The 15,921-nt window shown below is 43.4% G+C and overlaps 1 protein-coding gene across 2 annotated transcripts in view; it reads right to left on the bottom strand.

Annotated features, from left to right (window-relative positions):
• The window catches only part of UPK1B (uroplakin 1B), a 30,116-nt gene extending 14,487 nt beyond the window's left edge, over positions 1-15,629 (bottom strand). Inside the window, exons 1-4 of one of the 2 annotated variants that reach the window (XM_078453042.2) lie at positions 15,381-15,629; positions 3,898-3,947; positions 3,708-3,865; positions 2,370-2,570 (exon numbers count right to left, since the gene is read on the bottom strand). In XM_078453042.2, the coding sequence (XP_078309168.1) occupies positions 2,370-2,570; positions 3,708-3,776 (270 nt within the window). In that variant the 5' untranslated portion in view covers positions 3,777-3,865; positions 3,898-3,947; positions 15,381-15,629. The remainder of the gene's footprint in view (positions 1-2,369; positions 2,571-3,707; positions 3,866-3,897; positions 3,948-15,380) is intronic. The other variant, XM_060639944.3, reaches the window with a different exon arrangement.
• Between the last annotated feature and the right edge of the window lie 292 nt (positions 15,630-15,921).

Here is a 15,921-nt window from a genome sequence, read left to right as displayed (position 1 = left end):
ATCTCCAAAGAGAGAATTAAAACAAATTGTTATATTCTTTCAGCATATTCATCAAAGTGTAACCATCTAATCAATAATGAAATTATTCAACAAACCTTCATTGATCAGCTGCTTGGAGCAAGTCTGGGTGCTAGGTGCTAGGTGCTAATCAGCTCAATTCTCTCCTTATCCCCAGACAACAAATGGCTATTGAATACAGAGCTTTCTCACTCCAGTATATTCTCATTCCAATATACTCCAGTATATTTCTACTTTAACTGAGAAAAACAAATACAAGAGAATGAACTGGGGTGTGCGTGCCTGTGTGTGTTCGATGGCTGGCAAAAGAGTTTTGGTGGATCGGACACTATATACAGCTTCAAAAATCCCCTCATTAAGATAAATTTTCTTTACGGTTTACTGGAAATTTAGAATTACAAAGGTCAGAAAAAGATGACCGGATCGTGTTTAATATCCATTGTCCCTCTTGACAAGGGTCCTGAGAGGAGCAGGCAGCCTCCAGGTACACAGCTCTTCACCGGCATTCTTCTCTCAACCCCCACCCTTCCAGTTATGGGCCAGGCGAGTGAAACAGACCTTGCTGTGTGGTATTGCTCTCATGTGTGTGTGTCCACACTCACATGCATGCATGCACGTGTTCATGTGATGCCTCCCCACCATGCAGCCCCTGTTTGTGACTGGAAAATATCTGAACAGCAAGTTGCCTCTGAATCAGGGATGGGAACTATTTGTGAGGGTCTGTCTTTGCTTTCCTCAGCCTTGCACATTCACTGTTGGTCCCCTGCTGCAGTGTCTGTGGGGGAGGGCAAGGAAAACGGTCCTCTCTCCCTGGGCAGGGGCAGCTGGGCAGCTCTCTGAGCAGGACCCTCTGCTGCCCTAATTACTCAGCTTGGATAAAGGCTCTGGCTGGAGCAGGAGCACCTTCAGAGGCCTCAAAACATTTGCTGCCTTGTTCTTTGTCAGAGCTTTGTGTTATGGGTGCCTGGCTGGCTCAGTCCATAGAGCATGTGACTCTTGATCTCAGGGTTGTGAGTTTGAGCCCCACGTTGGGTGTAGAAATTACTTAAAAGTCAAATCTCTGAAAGAAAAAAAAGAGCTTGATGACTCTTCTTGGAGAGGCTCAGAAACCCCTTAGAGACACTCCAGACAGGAGGCCCAGGGTTCAGGTGTTTTCTCCGTCAGCCCCTTGGAAGGGGCACTGCTCCTTTTCTCTGCAGGGCACGGTGAACAATGTTTCCTTCTGGCTGTGTCAGGAATTCATGGAGGGCCCAAAGTGAGACCAGGATGCAGGTGAAGCTGGTCTCTGAGGACACCTGCCCCTCCTCTCCCTTTCCCTGCATTGTTGTCCCCACCCAAAAAAGTGGGTGCTTTTGCCCTGGAACTTAACTCACACTAAAGGAATCAGAGAATGTAAAAGTTCTGCATTCCTTGGGTGCCAGGACAATGTTTAGATCACAGGAAAAGTAAACCGACAAGCACTTTAAGTTGCTGGGCTTGTTCCATAAAGATGTAACTCAGGTCCTTCAGCATTTGGGTAGGAGAGTTATTTCAGGGTGGGGAGTGGGGGTGGGACTCCATCACAGTGTGAGAAACCATTGACCTGAGCATGGGGGGAGAGAATAGAGGTCTAGACCCAATACCAAGGGTTCTTAACTCAGCTGGTTGCAAATTTGCTTCCATCTACAAAGGGAGGGCATGACTGTCTGTGGCTTGGGGCAAAAGCTTCTCTGTGGGTACACAGTGTTAGAGCCTCCACAGGCAGATGGAGCCGAAGCTGAATTCTCTAGTGCTGTGCATCGAGGTTTCCTAGGGGCCCTGAAAAGCAGAGTGAATGTATAACGTAGGAAATGCAGGTCATTATACAAAATCATCAGCCTTGGGCTCAAAAATTTCTGAAAAAGCTCATGCTTTCTCTTAAAAATTCATGCATATTTTGTATTTTATATCCTAAAATATCACTGATTAATATTAAAATAATACTTTAAACTACTTGTTGTCAAGAGAAAAACTCTAATCATCAAATTCTCACTCTGTCTCTGCTTTGGCCTATGTAGCTCCTGGCTGAACCCACTGGCTGCAGCTGGTTGGAGAAGCACAGATCTGGAAAATACTCAACAGGGTCACCATCAGGTTTCTCTCCTTTGGGTTCTCTGTACTGGAATCTTCTGGACTTGAAATAGTGGAGGGCATCTTTGCCCCCAAAATGGTCAAGCTTCGCTGCAGGGAGAGTGTTTCCTCCTTCTCTCCCCTTACCTGTCTCTCTCTGCTCCCACTTAGCCCACTAAAAGCCAAATCACTATGCTCAGGGAAGAAGAAAAGAATCCATCGAAATTGGCCCAGGAGGCAACCGTAGAGTTTTAAGCTCTCACCGCCAGAAGAATTTTCCTGTTGGACTTCATGATGCCTACAATGCCTAGAACGGACAGGCAGAAGAGGCAGATGCCAACAAACATGCCAATCCAGGCTGCCCCATAGATGTCATCATTGTCAGTGGCTTCAAGCAGCGGGTAGAGGCTATGCTGGTCGGATACAAAGAAGATGCACTCTGCAGTCAGGGCGATGCCGCACATCTGGGGGCAGAGGGCATTCTGTCAGGCTGGTAGTGCAACAGCGTTGGAAAAGGGATGCAAAAGTGTGGGGAGGGGTTAGTAAGAGAGTCTAACTCCATCTCTGCATAGGCTCAAAGCAATGAACTGAGACTCATCGCCAGAAAATCAAACTGCTCCTTCCATCCTATTACTAGGATGTATGCCTCCTCCCACCTGTCACTCTATCTTACTGCTATTTGGGGGAAAGAACCAGGCAATTTCAGACCATCTAAAGTCTGTGGGGCATGAACCACTCAAACAACATCTTGTATGAACAGAACCTCCCACCCCTACTCCCACAGTCCTTCGTCCCAATTCCTGGATTATAATATTTAGACTAGTCTTTGTCTGGCACTGAGCATTAGAGCTGGAAGTGACCTTGGTGGTTATCTTTCCCACCCTCTGCATTTTATTGATGAGGGACCTTGTCCTTGAAAGCTGATAACTTGTCCAGAGTCATGGAGTCAGAGGCAGGGCCGGGCCAAGACCCAGAGATCGTGACTCTCAAGCGCTCTGTCAGCACACTGAGCCCACACAGCCTGACCTCTGAGCCACTCTCCCATCCTGGTACTGGCCTCTGTGTGATAAGGACAAGTAAATGCAAACATCTGTCCCCAACAGCCTTAACAGCACTGTTCCATGCAAATCAAATCAAGGCGAAATAGGAAAGAAACACTGAAGTGTGTGTGTGGTGGCAATATTTGCACACTGACCATGGTTGACATGGCTTCTTTTGGATTCTTGTGTTTTAAAGTTGGGAGGGAGGGGTTTGGGAGGGGGCACGGGTTAAATGGGTAGGGGGCATTAAGGAATCTATCCTGAAATCATTGTTGCACTACATTATTAACTAACTTGGATATAAATTTAAAAATTAAAAAAAACCATTTAAGTTGGGAGGGAAATATCCATTTTTTTGACATATCACATAGTTACATACGATTATTTATATAATTAAATTCTAGCTAGCCTATTTTGCTAACACATTTCCTAAAATTAGGAAGAAAAAGATAGGAAGCCAGTAAGTATATCATGGTTTTCCTTTAAACTCCCACTTTCGATTAATCCAAAAATTGTGATTACAGAAAGAACAGAATTTCCTGAAAAATACTCATTACTTACACCAACAATCACATTTCCAAAAATCAGCAGGCCCTGGAAGCAACGAGCAGTGGAGTCATCTTTGGCCATCTTCAGGATTTCCCCCAAGCTGAGGACACGAGAACATTCCAGCTGAGTAGGACCAGGTGGCAAATGTTGCTGCAGGTTTCATAACATGACTCCATCACACTATCACGCATCACCACATGACTCCATCACACTATCACCTGCATCACCTTCTCGTGTTCCAAAGCATCCAAACTAAAGTCAGGCAATCATTTAGCAAGGGAGGGAATTTGATTACTAAGCTCAGGAATCATTGCATTTTTTTTTTTTTACTGTAATTTTATAAAGAAGAAAAAAAAAAAGTAAAGCTCGCCAGAGTCTGATCAGTAACTTTCAGTTGTTCTTTAAGGTGGAGAATATACAGACTGTGCACTTCTGAGTGATGCACTGAGGTCCTGCACGTTAACAAGGGCAGACATGGGGTGCCGAGGACTGGGCAGGGCTGAAGCACCCCCAGGTGCCCCAGCGTGGCTCTTCCTATCCTTGGTCATGGCAAACTGAAACCCCAAAGGAAAACTCATGGCCAAAGTTGGCAGCTGGTGCCCATATGGGCTACAGGCAGCTGTTAAAAATAATTACTATCAGAATATTTTGTTACCTTCAAAAATAGTTGGCAATTTAAAAAGTTCCCTGGGGGCACCTAGGGGGCTCAGTTGGTTAAGCGGCTGACTCGATCTAGGCTCAGGTCATGATCTCACTGTTTGTGATTTTGAACCCTGCATTGGGCTCTGCACTGATAGTGGGAGGAAACTGCTTGGGATTCTCTCTCTCCCTCTCCTCCTCCCCTGCTCATGTGCTCTCTCTCTCTCTCTCTCTCTCTCTCTCTCTCAAAATAAAGAAACAAACATTTTTAAAAAATCTTTAAAAAATAATGAAAAGTTCCCTGTTGCACGAGGAGTGGGAGAAGAGGGGCTGACATATAGTTCCTGCCATGTGTCACTGTACTAGGTACTTCACATGCACACATCTAATTCTCATAGCCCAATTAGGTAGAAAAGAAAAAAGGTGAGGAGGCTCATTTTGCAGATGAGGAAACTAAAGCTTTAATTTAGGTAATTAAGTTCCCTGGGGTCATGCAATGGAAGAGGTAGGCTGGAGACCTTGGTCTATGTGACTCTGGAGCCCAAGTGCATCCCCTCAACCCACACTGGCTCCTAGAAATTATTTACAAGATTTAGTGCTTTGAATGGCACTAAAAAGAAGTGGGCCTCTCCCTCCCTCAGGATTCTCTGGAAGGAACATGAGGGTAAGTGTTTGGGTCAATTACTTTAGCTTTTGTACTTAAAATACCTCCAGAAAAGCCGTCCAGATCTCTTATTGTGTTGTTAATTAAATTAATCACTTCCTGTATTCATGCTTTAAACCAAAATGTATTAAATGATATGACTTGAGTTTTGAGGTATAAAAGATATATTAGGAAGATTGCTGTTTTCCAGGATTTTGTGCTCTCGTCGGGAAGCTAAGACAGGTTCCTAAATAATTTTATTACATCTAGGAAGACCCTAAGTGCTATGGGAGTTCCGAGTAGGGAAGACATAAGCCTTGCAGGTATGTGTGGTTTTGATAAGTAGACTAGAGATATAGGGTGTGGTGTGGGAGGAAGTGGGGGTGTGCGGCTGACATTCCAGGGAAAGGAAATGTCAGGGACCAGAGACCTAGAAGAGCAAGGTGGCGGTGAGGTGGCAAGTGAGTCAGTTTGGCTGAAGTCCCAGTTGGTACAGGGGATCAGTGGGAGGCAAGTCTTCTCAGACTTTGCTAAGATTTGACTTCCTTTGTTACTACTCTCTAATGTAAGTGTTAACAGCCTTCCGAAGAATCTCAGCTTCTCCATTTTTCCCTTCCTTGTTCACCTGGGTAGCTGTGGGAATTGAAAGGAATTAAAATTCATGAGTGTTTCTGGCCCAGAGCTGGGTGCATAGTGGGTACTCTATCAATGTTTGCTGAATGAATAGAACCGGGCCATTGTTACAAGATCTTTATGTGTAGTTTCTGCTTAGAAATGGCATTCATTCTTTCCCGCAATTGTTCCAGTAATTGTTAAACATTAGACTGAGTGGAGTCCGAGTGCCCTGAAGGAGTTAATACACAGTCTGCCAAGGGAGATCTTTACTCATGTAACCAGACCAGTCACATTGTAAAGTTCATTACTGGTATGCACAGACATTGCTCCTGACAAGTTAAGTTACCATCTAGAGACATGAATAAATAGACAGTGGAAGGCAGAAGTTCAAACAACACAAGTATAGAGAGTAAAGGGCAAAAGTCTGGAGGCCAAGTGCAGCACCATTTCAACCAGTACAGATTATGCACCCATTTGCTGGGTAGCAGCAGCCTGTTTGTGTTGACTAGCTGGTTAGCAGCAATTCGTTCTTTCAAGGAATGTAAAGTGTGATGACAGCAACATGGGTTCAAAGCAAAAATGACTGTATGCAGTCAAATAAAGGGGGAAATAGGACTATGGATAAAAGGAAGAGAGTATGAGGCTACCGAAGAGGGACTTTATTGGTCCTTTATTACAGAAAGGAACTGAAGATACTCTGAACAAGGGATTTGGCCCGGTGACTCATGAAGCCCCATAACGAACTTTTCCAAAGAGGAACCTGCCACACCGAGTTTTATAAAGGAGGAAGGGACAAATGAATAAAGGAGAATTGTCCATCAGAGTCAGGGTGGAAACGTGCAGACAAGAGTGGGAGAAGACAAAGAGTGGGCAGATGAGGGGTTAGTATGAGCAAAAAGAAGAATTAACAGAAGAAACCTAGACAGGCATATGGAAGGAAATGCCAGAGAGGCAGCCTGACTGTATTTATGGAAGGCAGAGATATAGTGATGGTAAAACATTCTGAAGTTGCTGACCACTAGATTTTTCTCCTTTTCCCCTGTGAATTCTCTTCTTCAGGCCTCTGGGATCAGTGACACATAATAACTTAGAAAGTCACTCTCGTCTTCCAAAATAACAAAATGATGATGAAAGCTGCCATTTAATGAGCACTTACAATGTTCTTAGCACATGTTAGGTATTTTATGTGCATTTCCTCTCAACAGATCCAAGAGATGGGTATTTTTTTTAAGTTTGTTTACTTATTTTTGAGAGAGATAGAGCAGGAGTGTGGGAGGAGCAGAGAGAGAGAGGGAGAGAGAGAATCCCAAGCAGGTTCCATGCTTGGCTCAGAGCCTGATGCAGAGCTTGATCTCACGATTGTGAGATTATGACCTGAGCCAATACCAAGATTCTGATGCTTAACTGAGACACCCAGGTACACCACGAGATGGGTATTTTTTTTATTTATTTATTTATTTTTTTTTTTTACTAAAGTCTGAACTAGTTTCTTATGGCTGCTGTAACCATTTACCACAAACTTCCTGGCTTAAAACAACACAAATGTAACATCTGATGTGGAGGTCAGAAGTATGAAAATGAGGGGCACTTGGGTGGCTCAGTGGGTTGAGACATCAACTCTTGGTTTCGGCTCAGGTCATGATCTCCCAGTTTATGGGTTTAAGGCTCTTCCACCCACCCCCCAGTGGAGCTCTGTGCTGAGCATGGAGCCTACTTGGGATATTCTCCCTCTCTCTCTCAAAAATAAAATAAATAAACTTTAAAAAAAAGTGTGAAATAAGTCTCACTGGGTTACAATCAAGTTGTCAGTAGAGCTGCCTTCCTGGAGGATCCAGGGGAGAATCTGTTTTCTTGTCATTTTGCAGATGAAGAAAGGGAGGCTTGAGAGATTACTTACTTTGCCCAACACCACATTGCTAGAAAATGCAAAAGCTCAGATTCAAACCCAGGTCTGCTTGGTTTCGAATCATCTACATAACACTGTGCAGTTTATAAAGTCCTGTCACATAGATAGTACTTTCAGAATAAAAAGCAACGCCTGGCTCGCTTCCTTGGCGACCCTCAAGCAGAGAGAACAGGTCCATCTTCCTGTTCAGATGAGCCTGTCTTTGCAAAGGTCAGAATCAGTCTTCACTCACTTTTCTAGGTTCTTGTCTCCTTAGCTCCTCGACGTTGCACTAATATTTGTACATTTTCCCCAAACCCAGCGCTGCACCCACATGTTTTTCCAGAAGTTTTGTTGAGATGTATCCCAAAACTGCAGTTCTCTCACCCACCCCTTGGGACCAAAATTCTTGGAAGGAAAAGGTGCAAATGTGCAGGTTAATATGACAGTCAACATTTCATAGCCTCTCCTTGGTCATTTGTATTTTAGACTAGGTTGGTGTCTCGAAGATCTAAAACATTGCTGTATCCATCAGATAGCCGCAAATGTCAAGAGAGATGGCAATTAGGGAACCGAGTGGATGCTTCTGGTGGCTCACGGTGTAGCCTAGTGGCTGTGGTCTAGCTGTGAGCACACTGGACTTGGTGTCAGAATGCTGAAGTTCCAACCCCCAGTCTTGCCCATCCTTACTGTGTATCCCTGGGCAATGCCACTCAGTGTCTACTTCCTCATTTATAAGATGGGTAAAACACAATGTGTTTGATGGGGTTGTTGTGATCACTGACATAAAAGATGCAGAAGTGGTTGGCAAATACTAAGTCTGTTTACAAACATAAGAAATTATGATTAATAACCAGGGGCATATTTAGGAAGGGCAGGATATTGGGCTATGGCCTTGCTCTGTGGACCAGTGGCACTGTAACACCTGGAGCCTAGCCCGGAGGTTTCAAGGTGACTAGTCCCACAGCCAAGGTCTTCCAGGGTGAGGTGAAGCAGCCCCTTCTTCCTTCCCTCTGTCCCCTGCCTAGGGCCCAGTCAGCCGTAAGGACCTATAGTCCTTACCCATGTGTGCTTTTTATTTTTCATGGGAGGATTCATGGGGGGAAATAATCTCTTTGGGACAAGAAACAAGTTTCCCAGTTGTGCTTGGGGTGTGGCCAGAGTCAGGTACCAAGCAGCACGTCCACGTGGGAGGGACCCTCTCTGCATTCCATCAGCATTCCTGAACAGTTAACACCGGACACTGGGTTACATTGCCCTGGCTTTGGCTAGCTCCAGGGCCTCTGCTCCAGACCGAGGCGGCACAGAGCTGACACTCAAGATTCTCCTCTGCCCAGGCTGCGTTTTTCCTGATATAGAATTTACTTAGGGAGGACTCTGTTCTGCTCCCCTTGTGTATTCTTTCTTCCTGTTATCAATGTACAAATGGTTTCCTGCACTTTATTGTAAGAGTCTCCAAAGCAGGAGAAGGCACTGGGACCCTGTTTCATTTGTCTTTCTAGGTCCAAGGTGGTGCAGTGCTTGACACATAGTAGGCACTCAATAAATTATTTTGATAGACAAAAGGCAGGCAAAGTAAAATTGAGAAATGTATATATTTGAATGAATGAATGAATGAATGAATGAATGAATAAATAGACAGATAAATAAATATATGAGTGAATTGTTTGCATAGACCTCTATTGCACAGTAGGTTAGAGAGTACAATGAAGTGGGGAGAACATGGGCTTTGACTCTGCTACTTAGCATTGTGAGCTTGGGCAGTTTCTTTTTTATTGTTTCCTTTTCTTTTCTTATCTTTCCTTTTCTTTTCTTAAGCTTATTTATTTTGAGAGAGAGCATGAGAGAGAGCACAAGCAGGGGAGGAACAGAGAAAGAGGGAGAGGGAGAGAATCCCAAGCACCATTAGTGCAGAGCCAAACACAGGGCTGAAACTCACGAGCTGTGAGATCATGACCCGAACGGAAATTAAGAGTCAAATGGTTAACCTTTGAGCCACCCAGGCACCCCAGCTTGGGCAGCTTCTTAATCTTGTTGAGCTTCATCTCTAAATGGATATCGTAATAATTCACTCAAAGGGTTTGTGTGAAAATTCAGTGAGAATATATGTGAAATCTAACACAATATTAGTTACTCAACCAGTACTAATCTTCTCCTTACTTTTGCCTCAGTTTCTTGAAGCAGGTAGACCACGCTAACAGACTTGAATGGTGAAAGTACCTAAAACTAGCGATTCCATTGTGTTTTAAAACACAGAGCCACATTCCCTTTCCAAGAAAATAAGATCTTAATATGGAAAGCTAATGTATACAACCAGATCAAAATCTGGCTGAAACAAGAGTGGAGAGCTTCTCCTCATCAGCTCGGAATTTCCAAGCCACATGGCAAGCCCCAGTGTGGCTGCAAACCACTCTTCTAGAACTATCAGAAAAGAAAGATGTAGGAAAAGTACTGAGCTGGAAGGCAGCTACCCAGGAAACTAGGAGACACTCAACAGTGAAGTTGGGAAACCTGGTCGAAATGACTCCATGACATTACACAGTCTCTGTGTCAAAGAGACTGTGCTGAGTGGAAAACTTCTAGGAAAGGTTCTTGGAAAACAGGGGACTTCCATAATAGACAGCTGGAGGAGTGTCCCGGAAGGGGTTCCTAGCACACTTGGAGGAAAGGCAACATGATTTCTATGAAAGGAAACGATCAGGCCTGGCTAATCTTTCAGAGTTCTTTAAAGGCTCTGAATGCCTGTGCACAGGGACAGACTTATGAACTTATTTAAATTAAAAAAAAAAAAAAAGAAAGAAAGAAAAACCTTGACAAATTTTCACACCAATGGCTACTAAAAAAAAAAAAAAAAAAAGAATTTTTTGCCCTTTCCAGAAAGGACAGGCATGGAGAAAGAACAAAAAGGTGAGACAGATAGGCACCTCTCTACATAAAGAACATAAACTGTGGTGTTCTCTAGGGCCTGGTGGTAGATGTGTCTCAAGTTAATAACTTCTTGAGTTTTGTTTCTGCCTGCCTGATGAAGAAGCATTGTGATAAATGCCCTGTAATGGTTAGTTTTATGTGTCAACCTGATTAGGATATGGTGCCCAGTTGTAGGGTCAAATACCAGTCTATATACTGTTGTGAAGATATTTTTATAGACATGATTAACATGTAAATCAGTAGACTCTGAGTAAAACAGATTATTCTCCACAACATGGGTGGGCCTCTTCCCATCAGTTGAGGTCCTTAAGGGCAAAGACAGGTTTCCTGAGGAAGAAGGAATTCTGCCTCAAAATTGTCTGCAGATTTCAGACTCAAGACTGCAACATCAACTTCTTTCCTGAATTTTCGGCTGCTCTACAGATTTCAGGCTTGCTAGCCCCTACAACCCCATAAGCCATTTCCTTAAACAAATATCTCTTTATGTGGCTGAAGACGTAGAGGCTTTGTAGTCAGGTCTCTCATTGTGCAAATGAGGAAACCAAGGCTCCCGGAGGGGAAGTGACTTGTTCAAGATCATGCATGTGTTGTTTGCAGAGTCAAGATTCAAGTCCAGATCTTCTGACTCTTAATAGCCTTTTATTGAGCTTGTCACTAATCATTCTTCTTTCTAAGGTAGGTAGACACCACCTCCCTTTACGTTTTTTTTTCTTTTCTTTCTTTCTTTCTTTATCTATTTTTTTTAAATTTTTTTTTAACGTTTATTTATTTTTGAGACAGAGAGAGACAGAGCATGAACGGGGGAGGGTCAGAGAGAGGGAGACACAGAATCCGAAACAGGCTCCAGGCTCTGAGCGGTCAGCACAGAGCCTGATGCGGGGCTCGAACTCACAGACCGCGAGATCATGACTTGAGCTGAAGTTGGCCGCTTAACCGACTGAGCCACCCAGGCGCCCCTCTTTATCTATTTTTTGAGAGAGAGAGAGAGAGAGAGCACAAGCAGGGGAGGGGCAGAGAGAGAGGGAGACACAGAATCTGAAGCAGGCTCCAGGCTCTGAGCTGTCAGCACAGAGCCCAATGCTGGGCTGGAACCCACGAACCGTGAGATCATGACCTGAGCTGAAGTCTGGCTCTTAACCGATTGAGCCACCCAGGTGCCCCTCCCTTTATGTTTCTTTAAAGTTGAGAGAAACCTCCAATTCCCTGCCCTTGAACCTGCTCTTTTCCCTTAAAGGTTAAGCCATAAAGGGAGGCACATAAACAAAGCTAGCAGGGAGAGAGCCTTCTACCATTCCCTCCATTCAAACTCTTCTCACTAATTACCCTAATTTCTGAAATCCCACAAGAGAGTCACTCCTTTGCTCCTGATTAGAATGCACATCCATGTAAAAGAGACACAGTGAGGCTCATGAGGCTTCAATGTCAATGCCTCATTGTGAATGATTTTATCAGATCTCTTCTGTACATTTTCAAACAGAGGGGGAAGACACATGAGAGAGAGAGAGAGACCCAAGGAGAGTAAAGCCTCAGTGGGCTAACGTAACTCATTATCTGGGGGCTTGGATCCGTCTTCTGTGGATAGAGACCGGGTCCTGAAAATATGATGTGTCTTCCCCTCCTACCTACCATTTCAGCCCCCAGTATGTATATATCAGCTGTGTCAATTATGGGGTCTATAGAAACTTTCTTGTGTTATTCCAAAGCAGATCTTCCCTCATAGATAGGTATTAGGTTTGTTTTTAAACCTAGCAGGGATAAAAAATAAGCAAATGGGGTGAGCTGAGTTTTAAAAAGTGTGATTGGTAGAGGGCAGAGAGCCAAGTAGTGACTATTTAATTTTTTAAATTATTTTTTTTTAATGTTTATTTCTGAGAGAGAGAGGGAGAGAAAGACAGAGCACGAGCAGGGGAGGGCAGAGATAGAGGCAGACACAGAATCCGAAGTAGGCTCCAGGCTCTGAGCTGTCCTCACAGAGCCCAACGCGGGGCTCAAACTCATGAACCATGAGATCATGACCTGAGCCAAAGTCAGACATTTAACCGACTGAGCCACCCACGCGCCCCTATTTAAACATTTTAAAAAAATATTTATTTAGTTTTGGGACAGAGAGAGAGAGACAGCACGAGTCAGGGAGGGGTAGAGAGGGAGACACAGAATCTGAAGCAGGTTCCAGGCTCTGAGCTGTCAGCACAGAGCCCAACATGGGGCTCAAACTCACAGATTGCAAGATCATGACCTGAGCCCAAGTCATATGCTTAAGCAACTGAGCAACTCCCAGGCCTCCTGTGACTGTCCACTTTAGAAATAATATCACCCCTGACTGAAAGTATGCAGCTCACCTCAAAGTGTTTTCCACGTTCAAGAATAGCCTCTGTGAGCCCCACCCTGTGGAAAACTGCCCAGTGGCCTGGCACCATGATGATTTACGCAAATTGCTCAACATCCCAGGAGCTCCTTTGCTCTGGAGAAGTGCAAACATTTTAAAAGGCTGGAGTTTTCTTTTTTTTTTTCTTGTGCCCTCATTCAGTTTGTTTTCTTATAAAAATTACTCATATCCATAGTGTTGATGTTTCCAGACACATTGAATAGGTCTAAAAACTATTGCTCACTAAATAAACCATTTTCAAAGTAAAAGAAATAAGACTCTCCCACCAAGCATGAGATCATTTCTTCAAGTTCATTACCTCTTTTCCTCACCCAAGTTTGTTGGACCAGAAAACACACAAACCACACCTCAAACTCTAGCTCATGCTAGGAAAATTTGGATTAACAAAAGAAAAAAAAAAACAAACAAACAGAGAAATAGGAGAGGAAGAAATAAGAAACACACTGTGCTGTTACCTTAGCCCTGACCTTGAAACCCAGAACAAGAGTAGACAGTTTTATGACTTACAGGGGAGAATAAAGGTGGGTGTGGCGATTTTAGATCAGGACAATTGCTAGTCTGCTTAAATTTAGGGTAGGATGAGTCGCTGGCAATGATGAAAAGCGGTGCTTGTGCCTATGGCTCTGACACCCATGGCTCACAGCATCGATTGGTTTTTCTTGCTTTAAAGCTCTAAACCTGCTCTACTATGGCAACTAGTAGTTGGATGTAGCTATTTTCATTCAAATTCATTCAATTAAATAAAAATGAAAAGTTCAATTATTTGGTTGCACTAGCCACATTTTAAGTGTTCAATAGCCACGTGTAGTTAGTGGCTATTGTATAGAACATTTCCATCATCACAGAGGATTCTATTGGACAGCACTGCTCTAGACTCCTGATGCTTGCCGTGGTGACTTCAGAGCCCTTGACCCACCTGAAGTCAGGAAAATAGGATAGAAACAATGGCTCAGGCATTCTCAGCCACGTGAGGACCTCAGGTGTGGGTAATGCCAGCCGGATGCCCAGCCCCAAGGCAGGAATGCTATGGAGACTCCTTGGGGGAGGTGAGGTTAGGGCAACTCTTCATGAATTTGGTCTTTGCCCCAGTAAGGGAACATCAGGGGTGTGTGCAGCCTGCATGGGCTGATCAGTGTTTGTTCTGGGTGAGATGTAGGCAGGAGAGGTCAAAAAGAAGTTCTGGGATTTCATTTGTTTTTCTTGACTAAATGGTGTATAAATTCCCCTAGGGATTTACAAGTCTATGATTCTTTCCAGGTAGTTTAAAAACAAAAAAATGGGTGAGTTGGTTTTTAAGCCTATTGTAGCAGAAAGCAAAACAAGAAAATTTTCTTCTCATCAAGAAGGGCTAATCAAAAGGAAAACCATTTCTTTACAAGGTTTGAAAACTATAAAAATATATATAAAACACATATATAATCTAAGTTCTTTCTTCTTGTGCTTAAGCAACTCTATTCAGGTAAGAAACAATCAACATTATCTTTAATTTTAAAAAGACATTAAAGGGCGCCTGGGTGGCTCAGTCGGTTGAGCAACCGACTTTGGCTCAGGTCATGATGATCTCACGGTTTGTGAGTTCGAGCCCCATGTCGGGCTCTGTGCTGACAGCTCAGAGCCTGGAGCCTGCTTCGGATTCTGTGTCTCCTTCTCTCTCTGCCCCTCCCCCACTCATGCTCTGTCTCTGTCTCAGAAATAAATATACATTTTTTAAAAAATAAAAAAATAAAAAGACATTAAAATTAATGATATTCAAAATGTATTAAAAGTCTTTGAAGCTACTTGTAAGTGGGGTTTTAAACCCCACTTATATAAACTATAATTTTATATATTAATATATAAAATAATATTAACATTATTTGAAACTTAATTCATTTTATGTGTAGAAATGTTGTTAGAATGAAAAATATAGTTAGGACCTATGGATCCTGTAGATCAACTAATTGGTGAAGAGTAAAAATAAATTATGTAAAAGCAACATTGTGTAGATAGAGCTAATTTGTTGACTTATTTCAATGGACATATTTATTAAACAAAACTGCAGGGAAGAAACATGAGTAAATAGCCCCACAAATCCCATTATGAGTAGGCAGGACCAAATGATTTCTGATGAGACAACCAGGGAACTTTCTGTCTACTACATTATTAAGAAAGAACATGATCCGTTTCCTTAAATTTTATTTTTGCTTCTCAGACTTCACAAGGAAATTGGGGTCCACAAACTGGGTGTCTGTCTGAAATTCTAATCAGGAGATACAGGTTTTCCCAGGATTCTTGGATTTTTCTTGGTCTTTCTATTGGGAAAATTTGAGGTTGAGATCAGGATGGGTGAATAATACTCCCAGAAGAATTTTAATCTCCTTTCTGAGAACTGGACAATATCAAATGGTTTAAGAAAGCAATTTGTACCATTTAAAGTAAAAGAGAACAAAATCGCTACAATATTCTAAATAACAAAAAATGACAGATCTATTCATGAGGACATTATCTTCTCCTCTGCTCTCTTTCGGACCCCAGCTCACCTCCCAGGAAAGCAACCCAACCGTTGAGGGTGCAGTTGGCTTCCCTGCACAGTGAGATCAGTCTACTCACCAAAGTGCCCACTGCTCCTCCTTCCTCCTCCTTGTCTTTCTTGTGCTGAGCCGGCCCACTCTGCAGGCTGCTCCAGCCTGAGGTGCTTTTCTACCCAGCACCAATTCTGTGAACCTCCACTAGGGAAGGGTGGTCTGTGATTGGGAGGAAGCATCTCACATGGGCTGGGCCTGATGCTGCCCGAGCTTGCCTCGCTGAGGCCGGAAGTAACAGGAAGTTTTCAGGCAGTAGATTTCTGCTACTTTTGGAATGTGTGATTCTGACAAATGGAAGCACCTTGACAGGGCTCAGCTCAGCTCTCCTCTGGATTTCTCCTGGGTCTGGGCTTTCCTGGAACACACACTACTCAGGGCTTTTGTTTTTGTTTTGATTTGGTCTGGTTTTACTATTTGATCCTTAATTGTGCTTTTGTGCCTTTAAAGGCCCATCTATTTTTCCTGACTGCTCATGGTCATGCTGGTACATGTAGATCTGTCCAGGGTCATGGCTAGTTTCAGTTTCTATAACTTGAATATGCTACATTTATGGGGAGAGTGATACA

The sequence above is a fragment of the Panthera onca genome, chromosome C2 (assembly GCF_046562875.1).
Source record: "Panthera onca isolate mPanOnc1 chromosome C2, mPanOnc1 haplotype 2, whole genome shotgun sequence".
Classification (NCBI taxonomy): Eukaryota; Metazoa; Chordata; class Mammalia; order Carnivora; family Felidae; genus Panthera; species Panthera onca.
This window is presented reverse-complemented; position numbering and strand designations above follow the sequence as displayed.